General features: G+C 41.6%; 1 protein-coding gene across 4 annotated transcripts in view; it reads left to right on the top strand.

The window, feature by feature from the left end:
- Window positions 1–27400, top strand: part of BLNK (B cell linker) — a 171230-nt gene that overhangs the window by 7855 nt on the left and 135975 nt on the right. For all 4 annotated transcript variants that reach the window (XM_067465749.1, XM_067465748.1, XM_067465747.1 and 1 more), the window contains exon 2: window positions 209–271. In XM_067465749.1, coding sequence (XP_067321850.1) covers window positions 209–271 — 63 coding nt within the window. The remainder of the gene's footprint in view (window positions 1–208; window positions 272–27400) is intronic.

Raw genomic sequence — 27400 nt, 5'->3', positions numbered from 1 at the left:
TGTGACTGTTCAGATATTACTAGATTGCAGCTTTCATCACCCTTGAATATCTGGGGCTCTTCAGATGTTGCTAGTTTGCAACTCTCTCATCCTTGAAGTAGCATTGGAGAAAAAATTAGGCCAACAATATCTGGAGGACCAAAAGTTGCAGAACGGTGTCCATGATTTTACCAGATTTAATATCACATCTCCCTTTTCTCCATTTTAGTGTGGGATGCATGACTGTGCAAGAACAGTGGGGAAATTGCAGATAGATGGTGCTCGGTTTTTGGTAAGTAATTTGTATAACTTCCCCTATAGAATGCAAAACAAAAATTACTTCTCTTTTGACAAAAAATATACAACTTGTTTCAATAACAGCCATGATCTCACACAATAGAGTGGACTATAATTCTAGCATCTAGTCTGAGATGATAAAGACACTTGTGAAATATTCATCTGAAATGAACAACAAGCAGTACTTCCCACTGCTATGGCTTTTATGTGTTCCAATGCATGTTTTGTTATTCTGTGCTTTTAAGTCATTTTTTACTTATCATGGGACTTTCTGGGGCTGAGTATGTGATTTGCCTATGGTTATCCTTTAGCAATTTTTGTGTAATACACACACACATATATATTTATTTATCACGTGTGGAGCAAACCAAACAGTTGTATTGCATTTTTTAACAAACAAACAAACAAAACACAAAGTTTTCAAGCTTGGTAGTTGATTAAATGTTCTTTGATCAGTAGCTGGCCGAGTGCCTCTGGTGTTACTATAAGAAGGTCCTCCATTGTGCATGTGGTAGGGCTCAGGTTGCATTGCAGCAGGTGGTCTGTAGTTTGCTCTTCTCCACACTCGCATGTCATGGATTCCACTTTGTAGCTCCATTTCTTAAGGTTGGCTCTGCATCTTGTGGTACCAGAGCGCAGTCTGTTCAGCGCCTTCCAAGTCGCCCAGTTTTCTGTGTGCCCAGGAGGGAGTCTCTCATTTGGTATCAGCCATTGATTGAAGTTCTGGGTTTGAGCCTGCCACTTTTGGACTCTCGCTTGCTGGGGTGTTACAACTAGTGTTTCTGTAGAAAACTATTTCTTGATTTAAGTTGTTGACGTGCTGGCTGATACTCAAACAGGGAATGAGCTGGAGATATATATGCATATACATTGAAACATACAATCTTCCAAATTCAACAATCAAAATACAAGTATTTTCCCCAATCCCACCACCTCCTCATTCCCTCCCGAAAACCTCTACCCTTGAATTCATAAATCAACTGGTAGATCTTTGAGTTCATTTCTAGTTGTGCTGTAAAGGACCTTTCAAGCAGCACAATGTTGCATGGTAATGGCTCTATTGCCATTTCTGCCACCCTCTCTACACATGAAGGGAGACTCTCCAAAAGATAAGTCTCTTCTATCTATGGAGACTCTTGTCATATGATTGATGGTTGGCCTTCTTAGCAAGCAGCTGGTAACTTGAGATAGTAAATCTGCCTTGGTTTTACAACCTCATCAGTTGGGCTAAATTTGGTGGTGTATGCCGGTTCCTCTCCAGTTTTGCCACAGAACCCACCAGCTCCCATCCCATGATGTATACCCACTTCCAGCAGGCCTCTGTGGAAAAACTGGAGAGGAACCGGTGTATGTCACTGTTGTGCCAACACAGGAGGCTTCCTGTGTTGCACTAGGATCAACAGAGGAGAACCAGACAGAGAATACTTCCCCCAGTAGGTTAGGGTAATAGAAAAGCCGGGTGATGTGGGACATGGGGTGACAGTTTCCCCATGCTGGGCACCACCAGATTCATCATGATCCGTGATGATTCCGGCATCAAATGTGATGAGATCTTAAATCCTAACATGAGAGGCAGTGGTGGTTTTTAATGTCTTTGCAGAGAACTACGTTGCTAAAACAAGGAGAATATGTAACACAAACTACAGAAGATGACATATAGGAAAAACAGTCACAAAGATCAAGCAGGAACCCCATCAAACAAATAGGTGTGAACAGAATTCTTGATTAAAAAGGACATAAACCTTGGAGTTTGCAAAAAATGAAAAGCAACAGAATCCTCTAAAACTTCCAAAATTAACACGATTACAACACTGTTTATATATTGTGAACTGTGGCCTCTAGTCCATGAAAACATTTGCTCATTTCTAAAGTGCCAGAAAAGAGACTATGTTGCAACAAGTACAATGGCTGGAAAACGTGACTACGGGAATATAGCATGCCTACTAGACCCTACTAGCAATGGTGTTTCCCCCACTTCTCCTTCCTCTAGTAACTAGAGGAAGGAACTAGAGGAAGGAAAAGTGGAGGGAACACCACTGCTAGGCACTGTAAATTAATTTACTTGGTCAGCAGTTGTGTTTTCCTTCTTTAAAATGAATTTGGTTTCTGCTTTGCAAACAGCTTTAATTTCTAATATTGCATAAGACAAACTGCTAAAGTTTTGCTTCATTGATATTTCACAATACAAGCTGACTCAAATGCAACTTTCATAAATTAATTCAGTTCTTCTACCCAGATGTGGCAGATTATTAGAAATGATAGTGTCCCTGACTCAATTTGGACTCATTTGGATCTGATCACATTCAATTCAGAGCTCATTTTCAAAATCAAAATAAGGTACATCTACACTACACTGTATAAATAATGGAGTTTGACATCACTTTAACCATCTTGGTTCAATGCTAAAGAATCTTGGGGTTTGTAGTTTAGTGATACACAAGCACTCTTGGACAGAAAAGGCTAAGGACTTTGTGACAGCCATCTTATAACTCTACATTAGTTTCAACCTTTTTCTTTGTTTTAACAAAAAAATGGTGGTTGTTGTTCATTTGTTCAGTCATTTCCGACTCTTCGTGACCTCATGAAACATCCCATGCCAGAGCTCCCTGTCGGCCATCATCACCCCTAGCTCCTTCAAGATCAATCCAGTCACTTCAAAGATGCCATCCATCCATCTTGCCCTTGGTCAGCCCCTCTTCCTTTTTCCTTCCATTTCCCCCAGCATCATTGTCTTCTCTAAGTTTTCCTTTCTTTTCATGATGTGGCCAAAGTACTTCATCTTGGCCTCTACTATCCTTTCCTCCAATGAGCAGTCGGGCTTTATTTCCTGAAGTATGGACTGGTTGGATCTTCTCGCAGTCCAAGGCACTCTCAGAACTTTCCTCCAACACCACAGTTCAAAAGCATCTATCTTCCTTCCCTCAGCCTTCCTTATGGTCCAGCTCTCACATCCGTAGGCGACTATGGGAAATACCATTGCTTTAACTATGCGGATCTTGGTTGCCAGTGTGATGTCTCTACTCTTCACTATTTTATTGAGATTGGTCATTGCTCTCCTCCCAAGAAGTAAGCATCTCCTGATTTCCTGGCTGTAGTCTGCATCTGCAGTAATCTTTGCACCTAGAAATACAGAGTCTGTCACTACCTCCACATTTTCTCCCTTTATTTGCCAGTTATCAATCATTCTGGTTGCCATAATCTTGGATTTTTTTATGTTTAGCTGCAACCCAGCTTTTGCGCTTTCTTCTTTAACCTTGATTTGAAGGCTTCTCAGCCCCTCCTCACTTTTGGCCATCATAGAATCATAGAGTTGGAAGAGACCTCATGGGCCATCCAGTCCAACCCCCTGCCAAGAAGCAGGAATATTGCATTCAAATCACCCCTGACAAATGGCCATCCAGCCTCTGCTTAAAAGCTTTCAAAGAAGGAGCCTCCACCACACTCCGGGGCAGAGAGTTCCACTGCTGAACGGCTCTCACAGTCAGGAAGTTCTTCCTAATGTTCAGATGGAATCTCCTCTCTTGTAGTTTGAAGCCATTGTTCCGTGTCCTAGTCTCCAAGGAAGCAGAAAACAAGCTTGCTCCCTCCTCCCTGTGGCTTCCTCTCACATATTTATACATGGCTATCATATCTCCTCTCAGCCTTCTCTTCTTCAGGCTAAACATGCCCAGTTCCCTAAGCCGCTCCTCATAGGGCTTGTTCTCCAGACCCTTGATCATTTTAGTCGCCCTCCTCTGGACACATTCCAGCTTGTCAACATCTCTCTTGAATTGTGGTGCCCAGAATTGGACACAATATTCCAGATGTGGTCTAACCAAAGCAGAATAGAGGGGTAGCATTACTTCCTTAGATCTAGACACTATGCTTCTATTGATGCAGGCCAAAATCCCATTGGCTTTTTTTGCCGCCACATCACATTGTTGGCTCATGTTTAACTTGTTGTCCACGAGGACTCCAAGATCTTTTTCACACGTACTGCTCTCGAGCCAGGCGTCCCCCATTCTGTATCTTTGCATTTCATTTTTTCTGCCAAAGTGGAGTATCTTGCATTTGTCACTGTTGAACTTCATTTTGTTAGTTTTGGCCCATCTCTCTAATCTGTCAAGATCGTTTTGAATTCTGCTCCTGTCCTCTGGAGTATTGGCTATCCCTCCCAATTTGGTGTCGTCTGCAAACTTGATGATCATGCCTTCTAGCCCTTCATCTAAGTCATTAATAAAGATGTTGAACAGGACCGGGCCCAGGACGGAACCCTGCGGCACTCCGCTCGTCACTTCTTTCCAAGATGAAGAGGAAGCATTAGTGAGCACTCTCTGTGTTCGTCCACTTAACCAATTACAGATCCACCTCACCGTAGTTTTGCCTAGCCCACATTGGACTAGTTTCCTTGCCAGAAGGTCATGGGGGACCTTGTCGAAGGCCTTACTGAAATCCAGGTACGCTACATCCACGGCATTCCCCGCATCTACCCAGCTTGTAGCTCTATCGAAGAAAGAGATCAGATTAGTCTGGCATGACTTGTTTTTGATAAATCCATGTTGACTATTAGCGATGACTGCATTTGTTTCTAAGTGTTTGCAGACCACTTCCTTAACAATCTTTTCCAGAATCTTGCCCGGTATCGACGTGAGGCTGACCGGACGGTAGTTGTTTGGGTCGTCCTTTTTTCCCTTCTTGAAGATTGGGACCACATTGGCCCTCCTCCAATCTGCTGGAACTTCTCCCGTTCTCCAAGAACTCTCAAAGATGGTTGCCAATGGTTCCGAAATGACTTCCGCTAGTTCCTTCAATACTCTGGGGTGTAGTTGATCTGGCCCTGGGGACTTGAACTCATTAAGAGCGGCCAGGTATTCCTGGACGACTTCTTTCCCAATTTGGGGTTGGATGTCCTCCAATCCCTCATCCACTCCATCTTGCTGAGGTTGAAGACTCTCTTTTTGTGAGAAGACCGAGGCAAAGAAGGCATTAAGTAGTTCTGCCTTTTCCCTATCCCCTGTCAGCATTGCCCCATCTTCTCCTCGAAGAGGTCCTATCGCCTCCTTGTTTTTCCTTTTTCTACTGACATAAGAATAGAAGCCCTTTTTATTGTTTTTAATGTCCCTGGCAAGTCTGAGCTCGTTTTTTGCTTTAGCCTTGCGGACCTTTTCCCTACAGGTGTTGGCTATTTGTTTGAATTCTTCTTTGGTGATTTCTCCCTTTTTCCACTTCTTGTGCATGTCTCTTTTGTGTCTTAGCACAGTTAGAAGTTCTTTGGACATCCATTCTGGCTTCTTTGCACTTGTCCTATTTTTTCTCTTTGTTGGCACGGTTTGCAATTGCGCCTTGAGTATTTCACTCTTGAGAAATTCCCATCCATCCGTAGCTCCCTTGTCTTTTAGTATCTGTGTCCACTGAATGCTGCTCAGCGTTTCCTTCATTTTTTGGAAATCAGCTCTCCTAAAGTCCAAAATGCGGGTTTGACTTGTCTTAGTTTCGGCCTTCCTTTGTACCTCAAATTGCAGGAGCACATGGTCACTTGCCCCTAAGGATCCTACCACTTCGACCGCATCGATCAGGTCCTCCGCATTTGTTAGGATCAAAGTGGTATCATCTGCATATCTAAGGTTGTTAAGGTTTCTTCCAGCAATTTTTACCCCAGCCTTTCATTATTAACAAAAATCGCATTTAACCAAAAAAAAAAAAAAAAAAACAGAAGTGCCTAAAATTTAATTTCTTCAGAGGAGATCAACCTAGTAAACCTGGAGACAGAAATATCTAAATATTTTATAGCAACTGTTTTAAAAGTTTGCTTCAAGGTGTTTAAACTTTTCTAAAATATTTTGCTTCTCTGCACTTAGGTAGTGTGCTATACAGGTAGTCCCGAGTTACAAACATCCAACTTACAAACGACTCCTAGTTAAGAATGAGGATGAGACCACAGAAAGTGAGAGAAATCTACCCCTAGGATGGGAAATTCACTCCTTGAAGAGTTTTCATAGGGAAAAGGGCACAAAGAGGGGGAGGGAGAGAAAAAGAAAGATGGATTGAATAAAACCCAAACCTTATCTTCAAAAACTAAGGCCATGGGAATAAAAAAGTGCTACCGTGCAGTCAAACTGTTGCTAACATAATATTGAAATCGGCAGAGAGCTTGCTGAAGTAAACTTCCAATAATGAAGGACAGGAAAAGAAGAAGAAGAAGACTGAAGGTTCATTCTGGTAGAAAGGGGGGAGCATGAGATTTTCCCGTCAAGGCAAAACTACCCATCAAGTTCCAACAAGTTCCAACAAGCCTTAAAGCTTTTTCCAAACCTTCCTCCTGATCATTAGCGAAAGTGCATCATCCATCTTCCAAAACATTTTTGCTGGAGAATGTAGTTGAGTTTTAATCCACATTGAGAAGCAAAGCTTCCAGTGAACAAAGTCCCTCCCTCCTTCTTTTTGTCTTCCTCTTCCCATGTAGGCATTTTTGGTTTATGGTTCTATTTTATAATCTTTTGGAAACATTATTCTGTATTTCTTTTACTGTCCAGAACAAATTCTGGCTTTGTTTTAGTGTCAGAAGCAATTTGCATGATCCAGACCAAAATCTGACCTGATCTGGTCTGGATCAGTCCAGATCAACCTAATTCTGTTTTTGATCCCATCTAATCAGTTAAGTTAACCAGCCCTAATAAGTTATATACACTATATTTAAAGTTACTCCTATGAACTGAAATTCAATTGATTGGTGTGGCACCAAACCAATTCCTGTGGGGCTAATTTAGGAATGGGAAATGTGCTGAAAAAGTCACATATTGTTGGACTAGAATTCCCAACAGTTCTAACCTGAATAGCAATGAGAAATTATAGGAGTTGCAGCATGACAGAATATCGAAGGCTGAGATAAATCCAACTTTAGTCTTATATTAAACAAGTCTGTTGAAATGAATGTCACAATTAACTTGAAGAACAGTGCGCATAGAAAAAAGTGCATATGAATAGGGGAAGTACACACAAAATGCAGGCAATGTTTACAAAATGCATATACAGAGTGGGAATACACAGAAATACGCAATAATATTTTTAAGGTGGACAAAAATAATGAGAAAGTGAAATTCTGAGAAATGCAACAGGGATGAATTTGTCAGGGAAAAAGTGTGTATGAGGGAGGGGAAATGCACACAAAATGTAGGCATCATGAAAATGTTTCAAAATTTGTATATCCAGGGCAGGAATACACAGAAATATGCAATGATATTTTTCAATGTTTGAAGGAAAATCATAAGAATCCTAATATTCTGAGAAATGAAACAATATTGAATTTGGCAGATGTTCACATTACTTTTTAATGCATTATCTTTCCTTGGGAATTAGTACATATGATCTATGTCCAATATCAGGTTTCTTTAAAAAAATAATGGTGATATTCTGCCAATTAGAAAGATGTGCCTTATTAAGTATTCACAAGTAATGTGTGTAACCTATCACGGTTGAACCCATGTATAGGCTTTTATTCTTATGTCCTTATTGACTCTTGATCTCCATCTTCTATACCTTTCCTCCTTCTTTGCCATCCATTGACACTTTTGTTACATAAGCTTTCACTAGACTACAGAATCCCCGAACATTGTGATCAGATTATTTCTGCAAAGGAAATGCTTATGGATGTAGTATTTAGCTTTAATTATCATCATCAGTGTACTGGCCAGTATACTTGATGTTATTGTTTGTTTGTTTGTTTTTAAATTAGACACAACCCTGATTTGGAAGACATTTTCCAGATTGGAAAATTGTTGAACCAATTCCAAGGTTTACCATGCGAGATCAAAAAGACACAAATGGTTTCATTTTTCTCAAAGGACTTACATTTTGGAAGGGATCCTAAACAGTCATTACTGAGAGATGATAGCTCAGAAATATCAGCAACATATAAAGTCTGCTTCTGTTTCAGACCGTATGTTAATTAAAATGTGTTGGTACTACACTATTAAAATTTCACAACCAAAGCAATCATCAACTGTATAATAAAACAGAGTAAAGCATTTTTAGTTGATATATATGTGCCAACATTTTGTAGATGAAAGTCAGGACATGTGTATCCAAGCTTTGTGACTGGGGAAAATTTATTAGTAAGGAAGACCATACAAGCCTGGAGACTGTACTGGGCAAGATGAGAATCATAGAATCAAAGAGTTGGAAGAGACCTCATGGGCCATCCAGTCCAACCCCCTGCCAAGAAGCAGGAATATTGCATTCAAATCACCCCTGACCAGGCATGTAGCCGGGGGGGGAGGGCTTGAGGGGCTTCCCCCCCCCCCGAAATTCTCATGGTGGTTCGCGAAAAGGCCTTACTGGTGCATTATTTAAACTGTTACGTTTATTCATATCATGATCTGATCACCATTCTCAATATATCCCATATGCATGGGGGTATTGGGGTAACAATACAAAAGGTTTGCTCTTTCACTCAGACTCAGCCCCCCCCCCCGAAACTCAGCCCCCCCCCCGAATCCCCCCTGAAAAAAATTTCCCCCCCCCCCCCCGAACGAAATCCTGGCTACGGGCCTGCCCCTGACAGATGGCCATCCAGCCTCTGTTTGAAAGCTTCCAAAGAAGGAGCCTCCACCACACTCTGGGGCAGAGAGTTCCACTGCTGAACAGCTCTTACAGTTAGGAAGTTCTTCCTCATGTTCAGATGGAATTTCCTCTCTTGTAGTTTGAAGCTATTGTTCCTTGTCCTAGTCTCCAGGGAAGCAGAAAACAAGCTTGCTCCCTCATCCCTGTGACTTCCTCTCACATATTTATACATGGCTATCATATCTCCTCTCAGCCTTCTCTTCTTCAGGATGACATGCCCAGCTCCTTAAGCCGCTCCTCGTAGGGCTTGTTCTCCAGACCCTTGATCATTTTAGTCACCCTCCTCTGGACACATTCCAGCTTGTCAATATCTCTCTTGAATTGTGGTGCCCAGAATTGGACACAATATTCCAGGTGTGGTCTAACCAAAGCGGAATAGAGGGGTAGCATTACTTCCTTAGATCTAGACACTATGCTCCTATTGATGCAGGCCAAAATACCATTGGCTTTTTTGCCGCCACATCACATTGTTGGCTCCATGAGGACTCCAAGATCTTTTTCACACGTACTGCTCTCGAGCCAGGCATTGTCCCCCATTCTGTATCTTTGCATTTTGTTTTTCCTGCCAAAGTGGAGTATCTTGCATTTGTCACTGTTGAACATCATTTTGTTAGTTTTGGCCCATCTCTCTAATCTGTCACGATCATTTTGAATCCTGCTCCTTGTCCTCTGGAGTATTGGCTATCCCTCCCAATTTGGTGTCATCTGCAAATTTGATGATCATGCCTTCTAACTCTTCATCTAAGTCATTAATATGTTTCTCTTCCTCCTGTTGATAGTGTGCAAAGTAGAAAGTTGATTTGAACATTTCTCATTCACCTGCATCTGAGTTGTTTGTCTTCCCTACATTATAATTTACTGCACCAAAGCACTAGTAGAAAAGTCTGATTACTTCACCAGACTGCAGAACTCAGGATGCTGTAAAATGATATCATGTCAAACTGTCGCAATTATGCAGCATGGGTACCTCCAGACAAGTGTTTTATTTGGTTCTCCAGAGAAGTCTTTTGTTCCGCAAGTACTTTGCCTCAAATGTGGAATTTTATTGGACATCAAGACTACTTCCTCTACCATTTGGAGCATTCCAGTCACTGCTAAATTTGCTTAAACGAAGAAAGATTCAGCTTAGCATATTAGCATTTTTTAACCTATTTGCACAGCAGTCCGCCTTCCACAATGAGACTTGAAGTATGTCTTTGATTGTTGCTTATGATGTTTGTTTTATTATTGTTATAATGTTGTTTTATGTTGTTTTATATTTTGTTATATTTTATATGTTGTTTTAACATATGTATGCCACCCCAAGTCCCTTCAGGGAGATGGAGGCAGGGTATAAAAATAAAGTTGTTGTTGTTGTTGTTGTTGTTATTTAGGGTCTTCAGTTATGAGGAACCACTGAATATTTTTTTAAATGCATGACTTCTGATTTTGTCAAATTACAAATCTCTGAGGTCTCTTAAAGTTGACCTAGTCCAAGCATATTTTAAGACTTCATCCCATGGGATAAGTAAAGTGTTTGGGAATCTTGGTTTTCCCTTAAGCTTCGCAAAGCCCCATTTTTAAATTAAATTGATGATTTTCCTACCCCATCACATGGTTTCCCTCTTTCTAATTATCTAATTATCCATTTGCCTTCTCATTACATGAGAGACATATTTCTCCTCCCACAGTCTCCTCCCCCATTTTTTTTGGATATTACAATTTATCTGTTTAAGTATAGATAGCTCTCAATTCAAAATGTAAATCATTTAAAAAGAGATACAAATTGCCATTCCATCCTCCATGGTCTCAAAATGATAATGGAAGAAAGAAAACAACACTGCCCATCTTGGCTTATTATGCTTATAAACAGACAAGGAGGAATTCCCATCACATGGGTGTTTTTCACGTCTCTATGTAGAAAATTGAAAAAGATGTCAATAGCCCATCAACTTAAGAAGCTTATGAAAAAATTACACTTTAGAAACAGCGAAATACCTGGAACCCACTGTATGAACTTACATCATTCTAAACATTTAAGCCGCTTCTTAAATGTGTAGAAACACTAATTTTATGGCATGTGATGAAGTCCTCATTCTGATCCCTCCCCCACTATTTCTCCATCATTTTTGTGCCGTGTTTAACTATCCCCACACACAAAGACCCACAAATATTTTCAACAGGAAAGGAGTAAATGTTGTGCTTTTGATGGGTATGAGGCATAAATGAACTTAGACCATCCATTGGAGTGTTTGACTTTTGCAGTTTTTGCTGTCGCTATGAGTTGTTGTGTGACTTATGTTGGCCCCATCATAAGTTTGCAACAATATATGAGTTCGATGCTCAATTTGGAGTTAATTTTACTAGCATAAAATGAAACATACAATCTGAAAATGAAGAGCTGGTCTACATCCATGTGATCATGGGAAACTGGAGGGGGGGTTCCAATATGCACGCTTCCCATTGCTAAAATCCATGAGTTGATCCCTCAAAGACATTCCCTTCCTCCTCAAGTTCCTATATTCATGGCCCTTTTATTCTTGTCCCAGTCCCCATGGGTTGTCTCCAGGAAAGAGTAAAAATGCCAAAATGACATCAAAAATGTGCCACATTGGCTCTAGCCCTTTAGGTGACCAACCAATGCTGAGAGAAGTCAAAATGCAATGGGAGGCAACATGGTGGAGACCTATTTATGGACCACCAGAGATCTCACAAGGGATGGGCCTCTTGAGAGATTTCCAACCTTCACTAGACTAAAATGTATCAGAAGAGCCATTCCCTCCAAGATCTTGTGAAGATTGCGGCTTGCAGCCGTTATGAGACTCAGCCAAATCCCTGTCTCGGTGACCCAGCAGGTCTCTCCACCAAAAAAGGGCACCAGCCAAACTTGACACAAGAAGTTACCCTCAATTTGATGTGTTCAGAGAAAGTCCTCCATAGTATTCAGAATAGATTTGCTACATACCTTTGCAAAAGAAAAAAATGTTGTTGTTTGAATATTACAAACTGACAAAAATCTCCTTTCTTAGATAGCTAAGCCTGGCATTCCTGGAGCTTCTCTTTGCTCGAAGAAGTTAAGTGAGCATATCAAAGAGATTTAGATAGAATGCTTTTGCTTTTGTCTGCAAAAAACAGATGATACCCAAGATCAAAGGAATTTCATACATTGATCTTTTTCCTTTTCTGTGAAAGGACTATAGATTTTCTGAAGCTCTTTAACATGCAAATCGAACCAGCATTTTAATATGATGCTAATAGGTAGAGCAGGGGCAATAATATTGTGGCTTTCCAGATGCCTTTGCACAGCAGCCTCTACTATTTCTTGCTATTGGCTATGTTGACAAGGGGTGCTGTGACCAACAATATTTGGAAGGCCACACAAGTCAGCTGCAGGTTGTACAAGTCACAACAGAACTATATAGAGACTCCTGCTACATTACAGTCAGAATCAGCCCTATTATATAAAGTGAGGCACACACATTTTAATGGGTATCAAGAAAAAACAACAAATGGTTCATTGTTTAATCAATTATACAACCCAACCAAAATGGCTTAGTGTCATGGTTTTTAGGCCTATTCATGGGATTATTTGGGGCACTGATTCAGAAAAATGCATTGGATAGACTGTGTCAGCTCTAGTTTCTTAGATATGGTTATCAAGATTTTCTGTGGGCGAGCAGATGAAGACTGGTATATGGCATATGTTCTGTATCTCAAAACCTAGAGCTGATAGGGGAAAACTGGTGTAATTTCTGGAATCAGCAGATCAAATATACCCAGAAACAGGTCTAACGTTTGAGGCAACATTTGGTCAGTGTTATTATTGCATTTTACTATCAGGGAAGGGGGAGGCAACTTCTCAGATTTTCTAACTCTATTGATATAATAATTTACTGGGGAGATATTCTCTATGTTTGAAGAAGCATGTCATCCAAGGAAAGGGGGATACCTCATCCTGAAACAGTGGGATAATGTGTCCCTTCACACTTGGACCAGTGGCCAATGGTTGCTATCCAGCTTTGACTTTGGGAGTAGAGGTTTTATTTTCTGCTTTGCCTCAGGCAGGAAAATGTCTGGTCTTGCTCTGATGAGAACATATTATAGTTATCCATCCACATTCACTGCATTAAAAAACGTTTTTTAACCTGAGAGAACACCTCTCTAAAAATCCTGTGAAAATCAAAGACATACTGACCCAGCCTACCCGTCCGAATGTATCATTCCCTATGAACTAGCTAGGAATTTAAGATCTTCTTGAGAGGCCCTGCTCTCGACCCTCCCTTTGTCGCAGGTGCGCCTGGCATAGACGAGAGACAGGGCCTTCTCAGTGGTGGCTCCTTGGCTATGGAACTCCCTCCCTAGGGATATTAGATTGGCCCCCTCCCTACTGACATCCCGGAAAAAAATAAAAAATCTGGCTTTTTGAACAAGTATTTGAAAATGCAGTGTAATGAATGAATATGGAACTCAGGAAAGAATAAACATGAAATGTCTTGACAATGTCTTTGGAAGATGAGCTAATAGGAAGTTACTGATGTTTTTTGCTTTTAATGCTTTTTACGGGGTTTTTATAATGTGTGTTAACTGTTTTTAATTTTGTTTAAATTTTGTTTATGTTCATTGTGGCATCAAATCGTGCCAGTGTAAGCCGCCTTGAGTTGCCTTTGGGCTGAGAAAGGTGGCATAGAAATGCAGTAAATAAATAAATAATACCACCTCCAGCATGACTCTACAGCAGTGGTTCCCAACCTGTGGTCCATGGACCACCAGTGGTCCACAAGAATTAAAATACGCTCTACGACCTCATCATTACTACACTGTTGCAACATGAGCGACTGGTCTCATGGAACCCTCTTATAGTGCTTAGGCTTCTTAAATATGGTTTTCTATGAGTGAGCAGATGGCAAGTACTGGATGGCATATGTTCTCTATCAGAAACTACAGCTGATGTGGTCTATTCAATGTAGTTTTCTGAATCAGCACCCCAAATAACCAAACTGAATCTAAAGTTGACCAAAAACAGTTTTGTAACCCTTTTGGTACTAACGTTGCAGAGCGGTTCCTTGTCAAAAAACGTTGAGAACCACTGCTCTACAGTCGTCTTGCACCAGAAGCTGCCAAAGAACCACACTGGGGATTCCTAAAGAGAACATTTTACTCAGATTAGCAAAAATTAGACTTGCAAATATGGAGTGCCAATGGTATAAGGTTATAAAGAAAAATGTATATTATTTTTAAAATGAATATTAGAAGAAACCCTATGTTTCCTACTTGTTTGCTGCTCGCAATAAATCTAATCCTAGGGTTTTTTTAACAACTTGGTGTGTCAAGCCATAGCTTGAGTGTTTATTTAAAAATGTGCTGAACATCAGTAATACTTAAAGCAGAGAAAGAAGCTTCATTATTAATGCTTACCAGATGTTACTAGTGACAACTGTGTCCTAGTTAATGTAAGCATGGCAGCTACTGCAAGGGGAAAACCCTGAAAGAAAAGACATTTTATCTTTTAAGATACAACTATTTACACTGCTCAGATATCTGACCTAAAGCAGTTTCAGTATATGCTTAGAGATTAATGTTCATCTTTGTGCGATTCTTTATTTTCAAGCTTTCCAGATAACTTTGAAGCACTGTTATCCATTACACAAAGTATTTTAAAGCTTTTACACAAAAACTGAATCCATCACAGTAGCAACACGCAGCATTCTCACAAGGATTTCCGTAAAAGTAGAGATGGTTAGCAAGCAAAAGTAACAAAAAAAAACTCAACCTGCATTTGAAGCAAATGTAGCACACAGACATGTTTTAAAGCCAGGGTGAAAAGGAAATTATTTTATAAAGAACTACATTTGTATTTATTTATCATGTCAGAAGCAATTTGAGAATACAGTTATAATGTATTTTTAAAAAACCACAAACAAAGTTTTAAAACTTGGTATTATACTAAATGTCCTTTGACCAGAACCTAGCCACTTCGAGTGTCTCTGGTGTCGCTGTGAGAAGGTCCTCCATTGTGCTTGTGGCAGGGCTCAGACCGCATTATACAGGGTGCAGCAGCATAACTTCCTTTTTTCAAAACTTAATAAAACCCATTGTATGAATCAGAAAAATATATATAATGTAGGCGCATACCTAAAGTTTTTTTTTTACATAGTTTTGAAGATCAAATTAGGTAGGTGATGTCCCCCATTCTCTATACACTGAGTAAATCGATTTCTGGCATTTGTCATGACTCTTGCCAGCATAGCAGGCGTTATGTTGGCAATTTCTTCCTGGATGTTGGTCTTCAAACCTTTTAGGGTCCTTGGATGGTTCACATAAACACAGGATTTCAAAAAACCCCATAGAAAAAAATCACAAGGAGCCAAATCTGGAGAGCAGGCCTCTCCAAAGCCCCCCTAACCGAGATGAGGCGCTCTGGGAAGTGTTCCCTCAAAGCAGCCATCGATGCTCTTGAAGTGTGTGCAGTTGCACCGTCTTGTTGGAACCAAATGTCCCCTAAGTCCAACCCATCTAGCTGTGTGGGGAAAAAAATTCCTGTAACATGTTTACATACCGGTCCGAATTCACTGTCACTGCAACTTCATTTTCCTCAAAGAACCAGGGACCAATAATTCCAGCTGAGGAAATTGCACACCACACTGTGATTTTAGGTGAATGCAAAGGCCTTTGATGCAATTCTCAAGGATTGTTGTCAGCCCAGTAGCACATGTTTTGTTTGTTGATGGATCCACACAAATAGTAGTAATTTTATTGATTCGCCCTTAGGCCATATCACAATAAGAAACAGAACAACAAGGCCTGACAAGACCTGATCACACTCCACGTAGTAAGTTAAAATAAGACATTTATAACAATACAGTAAATAAATATGATCCACACAAATGAAAATGGGCTTCATCACTAAAAAAATAATAATAATAGTGTCCTCAGGAACAACTTAGAGATGAACCTCACACGCGTTCCTCCGAGAATTGAAGTCACGTTCAGAAAGTTCCTGCACAATTGCCATCTTGTAAGGATGGAAATGAAGATCATCATGAAGAATTCTCCTCACAGAACAATCAGAAAGTCCAAGGGCAGACGCATGTTTGTGCGCAGAAATCCATGGTGATCGCAACATTGAAGCTCTCACTGCCTCAGTGTTCTCAGGTGATCTAATGAGCCAAGAGACTCCAGTTCTTCGTCTTGTCGCACTTGCAGTTTGTCTGAATGTAGTGACCCACGTCACAATTGATTTCTGGTCCGGGACAGGGGCAATGGGGCTAAATTAAAGCGATTCCGAAAGGCGCACTGGGTTGCAATCACAGAACATCCGCTCAAAAAGTAGGCCTCAACAGCAAAAGTATGCTCCTCACTGTTCCAACGATTAATGGCAACTGAACTGTGTCAGGACAAAACTTTATACTCCCGCCTCTCAAATGAGACCACTAGCACTCTGCTACATCTTAAACCGACTGAATGGCCCGCATTTTAAAAAAGGAAGTTATGCTGCCACACCCTGTAGTAAGTGGCGTGTGGTTTGCTCTTCTCTGCATTTGTATGTCATGGAGTCCACTTTGTAGCCCCATTTCTTAAGATTGGCTCTGCATCTCCTGGTGCCAGAGTGCATTCTGTTCAGTGGCTTCCTATCACACTACATTTGTAATATCTTTAAAGAAGCTAAGGCATGAAGAAACAATCTGTCTATCTCTTGATCTATCTTCTTTCAACAGAGTGTGAACCCATGAAAATCAAAGACATATTTAATCTACCCTTATCCGTTTTTAAAAGAGAAAGACAGAGAGCAGATTATTTAGTGCGATCTATTTATTATCTATGATTAAAATGCCACCAAACTGGAACAAGCCCAGTAATAAAGTGAGGAGAAAAAGTCAATCCCTAGAATATATCAGGTGTGTCTACAAAGACAATAAATATAGAAATTCACAGGTAATTTACACATTTTTCAGTAAAGCCTAATGTCTCAGGTTGTTAATGTTAATCATTCCTAAGGTAGTTCCATACAGAGTTTTAGAAAAGTTACTTGGGGGGGGGGCAATAATTCCAGAACCCCTCAGCCAGTAGTTATGATGCCTGAGGGGGTTCTGGGAGTTATTGTTTTTGGAAAATGGAAATCCCCATAACTTCTTGAAAAATTGATATTCAGAACCATTTGGGAAAACCAGGAATCTTTTGGAAAGGCATGACCTTGTTAGAAATCATAAGCTTTTGTAAAGTATGATCTTCCAGAGAAGAATTAAAAACTCATTTGAGTCAATTTTCTCCTTGGTGGTAAATGCCCACTAGTATTCATGTAAGAGGAGCCCCCGGTGGCGCAGTGGGTTAAAGCACTGAGCTGCTGAGCTTGTTGATCGAAAGGTCGCAGGTTCGATTCCGGGGAGCAGGGTGAGCTTCCGCTGTCAGCCCTAGCTTCTGCCAACCTAGCAACTCGAAAACATGCAAATGTGAGTAGATCAATAGGTACCGCTTCGGCAGGAAGGTAACGGCGCTCCATGCAGTCATGCTGGCCACATGACCTTGGAGGTGTCTACGGACAATGCTGGCTCTTCGGCTTAGAAATTGAGATGAGCACCACACCTCAGAGTCAGACATGACTGGACTTAATGTCAGGGGACTACCTTTACCTTTACTATTCATGTAAGGCAACTAGGTTTCTAGTTGTTAGACTGAGAACCTAGATATCTTTTTGAACTGTAAGGAACAAATATATGCCAATGCACAAAAAACATATAGCAGAGTTTCAGAAGTGTTTCTCTCAGTTTCCCAAAAATATCTACTCTCCCTTAACATCTTGCGCTCAAGAAACCAGACGTCTTCATTAAAATAATTATAAAATAATAATAATAATAATAATAATAATATAGTTATATATTTATATTACATTTAATATTACTAATAATATTACGATATAGTGGTATGGTGCAATATAGCAATGTTTAATGTTGATATTGTACTATGCTAATAATATAATATATTGTATGTAATATATACCTTGTAAGCCACTCTGAGTCCCCTTCAGGGTGAGAAGGGCGGTATATAAATGTCGTAAATAAATAAACATAGTTGGTTTACTCACAAACTTCATGTATTCAGCATACATTGCTTCTTGATCCAGTTACAGATAGGATTTGAAGTAGTTTCTCTATGTAGATAACACAGGGCATCTTTCTTAGAATCTACAGTCCTAAGTAAAGCATCTCTCTGTTCCAACACTCTAACCACTGCAGTAGCTTTCACAGTCTTTATTTATGTTATTTTATTTATTTATGGCATTTATATGCCGCCCTTCTCACCCCGAAGGGGACTCAGAGTGGCTTACAAGATATATCCACATACAATATTTTATATTATTAGCATAGTACAATATCTGTATTCTATATTACTATATTGTACTATATTGTAATATTATGAGTAATACTACATTTAATATAAATATATATAATTATAATATAATATTTTATTAGTGTTATATTGCATTACATTATAATATTATAAATATTATATGTATATACAATATATTATATTGTATTATTAACATAGCACAAGAGACAAGGTGGAACTGTCTTCTGCCCCCCCCCCCCTTCACTCTGGCCCAGGGAACAGTTGGTACTGGGAGGAGGGGTCCTCTCTCTTCACTCTGGCCCAGTTGCTGATGGAGGGGGGTGTCCCCAACTGGTGACATATGCAGGAGACAAGATGGAACTGTCCCCTGGCCCCATCTCTCTTCACTCTGGCCCAGTTGCTGATGGAGGGGGGTGTCCCCAACTGGTGACATATGCAGGAGACAAGATGGAACTGTCCCCTGGCCCCATCTCTCTTCACTCTGGCCCAGTTGCTGATGGAGGGGGGTGTCCCCAACTGGTGACATATGCAGGAGACAAGATGGAACTGTCCCCTGGCCCCCTCTCTCTTCACTCTGGCCCAGTTGCTGATGGAGGGGGGTGTCCCCAACTGGTGACATATGCAGGAGACAAGATGGAACTGTCCCCTGGCCCCCTCTCTCTTCACTCTGGCCCAGTTGCTGATGGAGGGGGGTGTCCCCAACTGGTGACATATGCAGGAGACAAGATGGAACTGTCCCCTGGCCCCATCTCTCTTCACTCTGGCCCAGTTGCTGATGGAGGGGGGTGTCTCCAACTGGTGACATATGCAGGAGACAAGATGGAACTGTCCCCTGGCCCCCTCTCTCTTCACTCTGGCCCAGTTGCTGATGGAGGGGGGTGTCCCCAACTGGTGACATATGCAGGAGACAAGATGGAACTGTCCCCTGGCCCCATCTCTCCTCACTCTGGCCCAGAGCAGCAGTTGGTGCTGGGGGAAGGGATCCCCAGCTGATGACATATGCAGGAGACAAGATGGAACTGTTCCCTGTCCCCCTCTCTAGTCATGTAGATACTGTGATGTCAATTCTAATTCAACCTTCTTTTCTTTTTATTCTGAAAGGTCGAGTTAAAATAATTTTACTTTCCTTCCTATACTGATTTTCACTCCAATATTATGCACTCTTTAAAAAGTGAACTCATCAAGGGGTTTGTCACAGCAGCTGGAGAGGAGGGATTTCCTCTTCCAAAACTGCTAAAGATCTTCATGGCCATATATTTTGTCTTTGTCGGCATTTCCATTGTTGAAGCATACTGACACAAAATGAGCCAACTAAAATGTACAGATGTCAGTATACTGACGATGATTTATCATAGAAAGGTGGGGTGTAAATGCCAAAATAAACAGAGACGTATAAGATGTATAACTAAGTCATTCTTACATTAAATATAGATTAAAGCAGAACCCTTTGATGTCTATCCCTTTTGTTCTTAAAGTTTACAGAGGTATCTTCAACTAAGATGTAAACATGAAGGTAACACGCTCTGGGTGCTTGTTATGTGACTTTGAGTATCTTAAGCTGGGGTGTTTCTGATGTTTTTAATGAAGCATGTTCAATACTGCAGCAGCTTTAGGCATTCACTCGGTATTAAACGATTTCCCATAGCTGGTCAGGAGTTCTTAGCCATTGTTTTCCATGTTGTATGTTAAAGCACATAATTTCTAACACAATCAAAGAGTAAGTACCACATTTATTTACTGAGATAGAACCTAAAAGGAAAATAGTGTTCTCTGCTTGGCATCTTTTCATCCAAGACCAGCAATGGCTGCTGGCTTCCATCTCATTTTGGTTTTAGTTCAAAGGTGGGAAGAGTTGTTGAAGGTGCTGAATCCTACCTCCAAAATAGCTTGAACACTTTGCACCACTCCTTTAACAATCAGATTAAAAACTGGAGCAATATCACCACTGCAAGCTCCCTGCATGGAAGCCGCCAATAATTGCTTGGCCCAAGGCCCAAAGCAGAATGGCAAATGCATCACCTGTTGGAAATAGCAACCTTCTTCAAGCTTCCACTAGTAATTAGTCTATACATGATTCTGTTTGCTTACTATATTGTATATATATATTTATATTTATATATATTGTATATGTATATTTAACATCTACATGAAACCGCTGGGTGAGGTCATCCGGAGTTTTGGAGTTGGGTGCCATCTCTATGCAAATGACACGCAACTCTACTACTCTTTTCCACCTAACTCCAAGGAAGCTCCTCAGGTGCTGGATGAGTGTCTGTCTGGCTGCTGTGGCTGTCTGGATGAGGAGGAACAAACTGAAGATCAATCCCGGCAAGACCGAGGTCCTCCTGCTCGATGGTAAACCGGATCGGGGTATAGGGTGGCAACCTGTGTTGGACGGGGTTGCACTCCCCCTGAAGTCACAGGTCCGCAGTTTGGGCGTCCTCCTGGATTCATCACTTACGCTTGAGGCTCAAGCATCAGCGGTGGCCGGGAGGGCCTTTGCACAATTAAGACTCGTGCGCCAAATGCAACCATACCTCGTGAAGGCGGATCTGGCCAGGGTGGTCCATGCCTTAGTCACCTCCAGATTGGACTACTGTAATGCGCTCTACGTGGGGGTGCCCTTGAAAACGGCTCGGAAATTTCAGTTGGTCCAACGGGCGGTGGCCAGGTCGTTAACTGGTGCTCCTTACAGGGAGCGGTCAACCCTCCTGTTTAAGGAGCTCCACTGGCTGCCATTCATTTTCTAGACCCAATTCAAGGTGCAGGTTCTTACCTACAAAGCCCTGAAGGATTTGGGACCTGCCTACCTGCATGACCGCATTTCTGTGTACGAACCCACACGATCTCTTCGGTCATCTGGAGAGGCTCTATTTGAGCTCCCACCTGCATCGCAAGTGCGATTGGTGGGGACAAGAGAGAGGACCTTCTCAGTGATGGCCCCTCAACTCTGGAACTCACTTCCTAAGGACATCAGGCATGCCCCAACTCTGGCAGTCTTTAGGAGGAGCTTGAAGATGTGGTTGTTCCAGTGTGCCTCTCCTTCCCTCTCACTCTTCACTGCTAAGAAAAGGTTTTCTCTCCTAGGTTTTGATCATAGCTGAGGCAGTGGAAAGGATACAGATGAGGCATTATGCTCTTCCTGCTGAAATTTCATTCTCAAACATGGAATCCAAACTCCTGTTTGGGTTCCTATACGCAGTAAGAATTGACATTAATGGACTTATGGCACTTTTATACGAGAATCATAGAGTTGAAAGAGACCATCCAGTCCAACCCCCGCCATGCAAGAACACATAACTGAAGCACCCCTGGCAGATGGCCATCCAGCCTCTGCTCAAAATCCTCCAGAGAAAGAAATTCCACAAATTCTGAGGATGCAACATATTCCAAGACGTTCTTAGCATCACTCTGCAGAAGGTATTGGGCAGCCATTACAGCATTTGCACTGCTAGCAGCAAAGGCAGAAGAGGCAGAAGAAGTGGAGGAAAGATAAAATGGTTACAAAGCGAGGATGACACTGCATGCTTCTAATGAGGTTTCTCTTGCGCAATTCCCCTAACTCACTCATGGAATTTTACAAGGAATTGAGGCAATGTCATCTTCTATTTATAGCACTTTAGTGCCAGAGGTTGGGGAAAATCCTTTTTGGATTAAAATTCCCAGGACTCTCCCTCCATGTAGATTTTGACCATGCTAGCAAGAATTTTATTCTATTGGCTTCTTTTTCTCTTTTTCTCTTCTTTTCTTACCAGAAAAAAATGTTGGTACTGATGTGATGTTTTCATTGGAAGCACTAGGAGCCCCAAACCTAGAAGTACTTGACATCTGAGTCAGTTGTAAAATTCCATGAATGAGGTAAGACAATTGCACTTTACAATTTTGTGTTAACTGGTTACACTGCAGCTCCAAACGCTTGCTCAAAGACAAGCACCTTCAGGTAAACCTATCTTCAGGTAAACCTATCATGGCTTGAGGTTCTTTTTGTTTTGCTTTTTTGGCAAGATTTGCTCAGGGGTCCATTGCGGTCCTCTGAGGCTGAGATAGTGATACGCTCTGGTCACATCCCACCTTGACTACTGCAACGCTCTCTACGTGGGGCTGCCCTTGAAGACGGCCCGGAAGCTCCAGCTAGTCCAGCGCGTGGCAGCCATGTTACTAACAGGAGCGGGACGCAGGGAGCACACAACCCCCTTGTTGTTCCAGCTCCATTGGCTGCCGATCTGCTACCGGGCCCAATTCAAGGTGCTGGTGCTGGCCTACAAAGCCCTAAACAGTTCCGGCCCAAAATACCTGTCTGACCGCATCTCGGCCTATGAGCCCACGAGGACTTTGAGATCGTCTGGGGAGGCCCTTCTCTCGATCCCGCCTGCCTCACAGGCACGCCTAGCGGGGACGAGGGATAGGGCCTTCTCGGTGGTGGCCCCCGGCTATGGAACACCCTCCCTGTAGACATCAGACAGGCGCCCTCACTCATGACATTCCGCAAGAGACTAAAGACGTGGTTGTTTGAGAAGGCGTATGATTAAGTGCTACAACAATTGGCAATGAGGATTGGAACGGAGTATGGAAAACGAGATTGGATTGTGATTCTATGATGAGACGTCGCGAATGATTTAGTGTAATTGTAGTATTAATAGTGATGTTGTTGTTGTTGTTTGTGTAATTGCCTTATTGTAAATTGTTTTTATATGTTGTACACCGCCGTGAGTCGCCCTAGGGCTGAGAACGGCGGTCTACAAGTGCAGTAATAAATAAATAAATAAATAAATAAATAGTGTGATTTACCCAAAGTCATCCAGTGGCTTAGTGGTAATATTGAACCCTGTCTCCAGAGTCATAGTTAAGTGTATCATTCCACCACAGTGTGTTTCTTGACTATACAAAATAGTTGACAATTCAACAAATACTTTAAACATGGAAAGTCTGACTTTTTATGACATGGCAATTTATGCCCTAAAGAAAAACAGCCTAAAGGTACCAGATAACACCTGATTTTTGATATTAAACATGGTCAGCTCTGATTAGTACTTGAATAGGAGATTCCCCGTGGATAAGAAGTGTTTTAGACTATGTTTCAGAAGAAGAAACTGATAAAATGACCATAAATCAACAGGTTATTTGAAGGCGCACACACATAATGAAAAAAGGAACTTACTTGGTATGCCTTTCAGAGAAATACTGACTAAAACACTCAAGATTTCCCCTCACCAAAATGAATCTATTCTGTCTTCCCCTAAATTATACCATCTGCTATGAATAAGAATGAGGCCAGCAGGCGCAGAAGCCAGAACCAAGTGCGAGAAAGCCACCCAGTGGGTTGTCACCACCAATTAGTGTCAATCCACTTTTGTCTTTAAAGGGGAGAACCATCAAACTTTTTAGGCTTGCTATCCTCAATATGGAAGAAGAGGACAGGTATTTCAGACTTATTTGAGAACTTTTTTTTCTCCCAAGGAACTCGTAAAGGAACAGCTGTCCCACTCCGGGGTTGGAACTGGCAACTCCAGAACTCTGCAATCTGTTCTTTGTCAGCACTCTCTGCTCAGGGAGGAAAACTAGCAGGCATTCCTCTGGTAATCAGAGGAGGTTATTAAAATATTTATCAGCTGTTCCATATTTTAAAACCCATGGAGTCTGCCCCCGTTACAAACACATTCAAAGGAAACTGGAAAGAAGAGCAGGGTTTCTTCCCCCTCTCCCCACCCACTGGCCCTGTTTGGTTATTCAGAATGTAATCTAACGTCATGTTACCATGTTCCAACCTGATGCTACTTGCTTTAAATATGCCATATATATCAACCAGCGTAGACCTTGGGGAAAATTAATTCACAACTTTCTAACAACCCAACGTGGGATGAAAAACGTGATTCTTTTGCTCACTTTAGGTCACTGCAGCTGCAGTCCTACTTGGAAATAAGTCCTCTAGTGAGGCTTACCTCTGAGTAGATATGGATAGGACAACCTATGAGGCTGTAATCACATGGACACATAGCTAGAAATTAAGGTACTACTTGTATCTGAATAAATGGTACAGGGATGAACTTATGATTTCCCTTAATAATTTCTGCTGGGGAGACAGCATGGTTTGAGTATTGGACTACAGCTCTGGTGATCAGGGTTGGGAACACCACTTGACCATGGAAACCCACTTGAAAAGAAAACCACTGTCATAAATTCTTCTTTAGGATGTAAATGACTTGAAGGTACACAAGAAGAAGAAGAAGAAGAAGAAGAAGAAGAAGAAGAAGAAGAAGAAGAAGAAGAAGAAGAAGAAGAAGTCCTTTATTTTTCTACCCCACCTTCATCTCTCCAAGGGGACTCGGGGTGGCTTACATGGTGCCAAGCCCAAGGCAACATACAATTAAAACAGAAATAACATATTAAAACAGCATAATCAACAATAAACAAACATCATAAGCAACAACAGACTCATTTTGGGAGGGGCAATATGCAAAATGAGTTAAAGGATAGGCTGGTCAATAAGCATCCACGTCTTTAGTTCCTTACGGGATTGTGAGTAGGGAGGGTGTCAGCCTAATCTCCCTGGGGAAGGAGTTCCAGAGATGAGAGGCCGCCACAGAGAATGCCCCCTCTCTCATCTCCACCAACCACGCCTGAGATGGGGATGGGAGCGAGAGAAGAGCATTCCCGGAAGATCTTAGGGACCGTGTGGGCTCCTAGGGGATGCAGTCACAAAGATAGAACAATTCCTGCTACTTACAGTCTTCTAATTCCACATGACTAGTTTAGCTAGTATATAAATATACATATATTCCCGAGAGGAACTAATCTCATCAACCCCATAAACCTATAATATAGAAGCACAAACTTTGTTGCTCTCCAAACATTGCTACTATACAATTTATTTCTTATCACTGGTTAAACTCTTGTGCTGACCGACAGGGCAGGGATTCGAATCTGTGGAGAGCAGGTTGAGCTCCCTCTGTAAGCTCCAGCTCCCCATGTGGGGACATGAGAGAAGCCTCCCACAAGGATGGTAAAACATCTAACATCCGGGCACCCCCTGGGCAATGTCCTTGCAGACAGCCAATTCTCTAACATCAGAAATGACTATCATTTCTCAAGTCGCTCCTGACATGGAAAAAAAAACACTGGTTGTACAAGTTGGGACTGCTGGAAGATCTGATCCAATAATATTTGGAGAGTAATTCTCATTCCTGCTCTATTTCAGGTTTAGCATAACTGGGAAGAGTAGCAATGGGAAATTAATAGTGCAGGAAAAGTGGGGCATATCAGGCCCAAGTAACTACTGTTGCCCCCTCCTTCTTCCTGATCATGTGGGCATCTCTGCAACATGGATGGTAGGGTGCCTGTGATCTCCAGGAGCTATCAGAGTTCTGTGGCTATCTGGTAATGGTGGTGGCAACACGGATGGTAAGGTGACTGTCCAATGGAGCAAATTTGTTGACTGGCCACCACAGTCTGGAGCTAGCTTCAAACTGCATCAAATGGTCAGTATACATGAGGTCTTAGGACCTCACCACATTGATTTCTGGCTCTGTCCTAGGACACTTCTGGGAAGGAAACTGGAAGGAGCCTGACAGAATCCATCACATGATGCAAGGCTACTTCTGGTGAGGCTCCATCCTGGAAGTGTCCTAAGCTGGAGCCCTGAGAACACAAGTGTTCTTATTGCCTACAATGGGGCCAGCAGAGGTATAGGCTGGTCAGCGACGCTTGTATCCAATGCAGCTTCTGTATGATTGGTTTCCTTATGTCTCAGATTATGTATTTTGATAAACCACATCTGAAGTGCCTCAAAAACAGAGATTTCTTCCCAAACCATAAATCATTCTCCCACAATGAGCTACCAGAAGGATTGATGTGTTTTCTATAGGGATAGTTTGCGATCTTTTGTCCTGCAGATATTTTGGACTTGAGAAGTTCTCACCAGCATTTCCCATGGTCAGAAATCCTGGGGCTGAACTCCCAAACATCTGGAGGAGCAAAGTTTGAGAGCCACCGACCTGGAGCATTCCTTTAGGATATGCAGGAGGATAAGAGATTTCAGACTGGCCTGGTTTGAGATCAATTCCAGAGTGCTCTTGTCCATAGAGAAAAGGGTTTAACAAGACGTTCCCTGTGCATGTGCATTGTAAATTCAGTCCTATGTGTGGTTTAATTTTAATTGGGATTAATTGTCTTGAAGTGCTTCCAGAAAGCAGTGCTCCCCTTGTCAGCTCCGCAAATGTTCTAGAAAAGCCAGATGGCACCACAGCACAAAGTTAAGGCTAGGAGGCAGCCTGACCCAGCCCTTGTTTAGATTGAACAGCTGCCATCTGCATTGACAAGTGAACAGTTTTGGCACTGGAAATTCAAATGCCCTGAGTGGATATTGTTCTATATCCTCTCAGGAATCATATCCCTTCTTATCCTTCTTTAAAAGGGAATCCAAATATATTTCTACTACAGTGCTTTGCAAATTAACCATATTACATATATGTACAGGGTAGTCATAAGAAGCCATGGCATGGCTAAATGGAGAACCCATTCAATCATAACAACTTGTATCTGTTAACAGCAGTTTTAGAGATACCACTCTCTCTCTCTCTCTCTCTCTCTCTTTCTCTTTTTTCTAAAACTGCTGTTAGGTAAAGGTATTCCCCTGAAATTAAGTCCAGTTGTTTCCAACTCTGAAGGTTGGTATTCACCTCCATTTCTAAGCCAAAGAGTCGGCGTTGTCCATAGACACCTCCAAGGTCATGTGGCCTGCATGGCTGTATGGAGTGTCGTTACCTTTCCGTCAGGGCGGTACCTATTGATCTACTCACATTTGCATTTTTTTGAACTGCTAGGTTGGCAGAAACTGGGGCTGACAGCTGGAGCTCATGCTTCTCCCCGGATTCAAATCTGTGACCTTTTGGTTAACAAGTTCGGCAGCTCAGTGCTTTAACCCACTGCGCCACCGGGAGCTCCTGTTAACTGATACAAATTGTTATGATGATAATAATAATAATAATAATAATAATAATAAAAAACTTTATTTATACCCCGCCAACATCTCCCCAGGGGACTTGGGGCAGCTTACATGAGGCCAAGCCCAACAACACATCAGTTAAAACAACAAAGCAATAAGCAAATAAAACAATATAATTAATACAACTCACATATAGACAATAACATGCAAAAATTTAAAAACCTATGGCCGGGCCAGATGTAATAGTTTAAAAATTTAAAA

The sequence above is a fragment of the Anolis sagrei genome, chromosome 3 (assembly GCF_037176765.1).
Source record: "Anolis sagrei isolate rAnoSag1 chromosome 3, rAnoSag1.mat, whole genome shotgun sequence".
Lineage (NCBI taxonomy): Eukaryota > Metazoa > Chordata > Lepidosauria > Squamata > Dactyloidae > Anolis > Anolis sagrei.
Note: the sequence above shows the minus strand (reverse complement) of the source record. Positions and strands in the feature narration are given on the sequence as shown.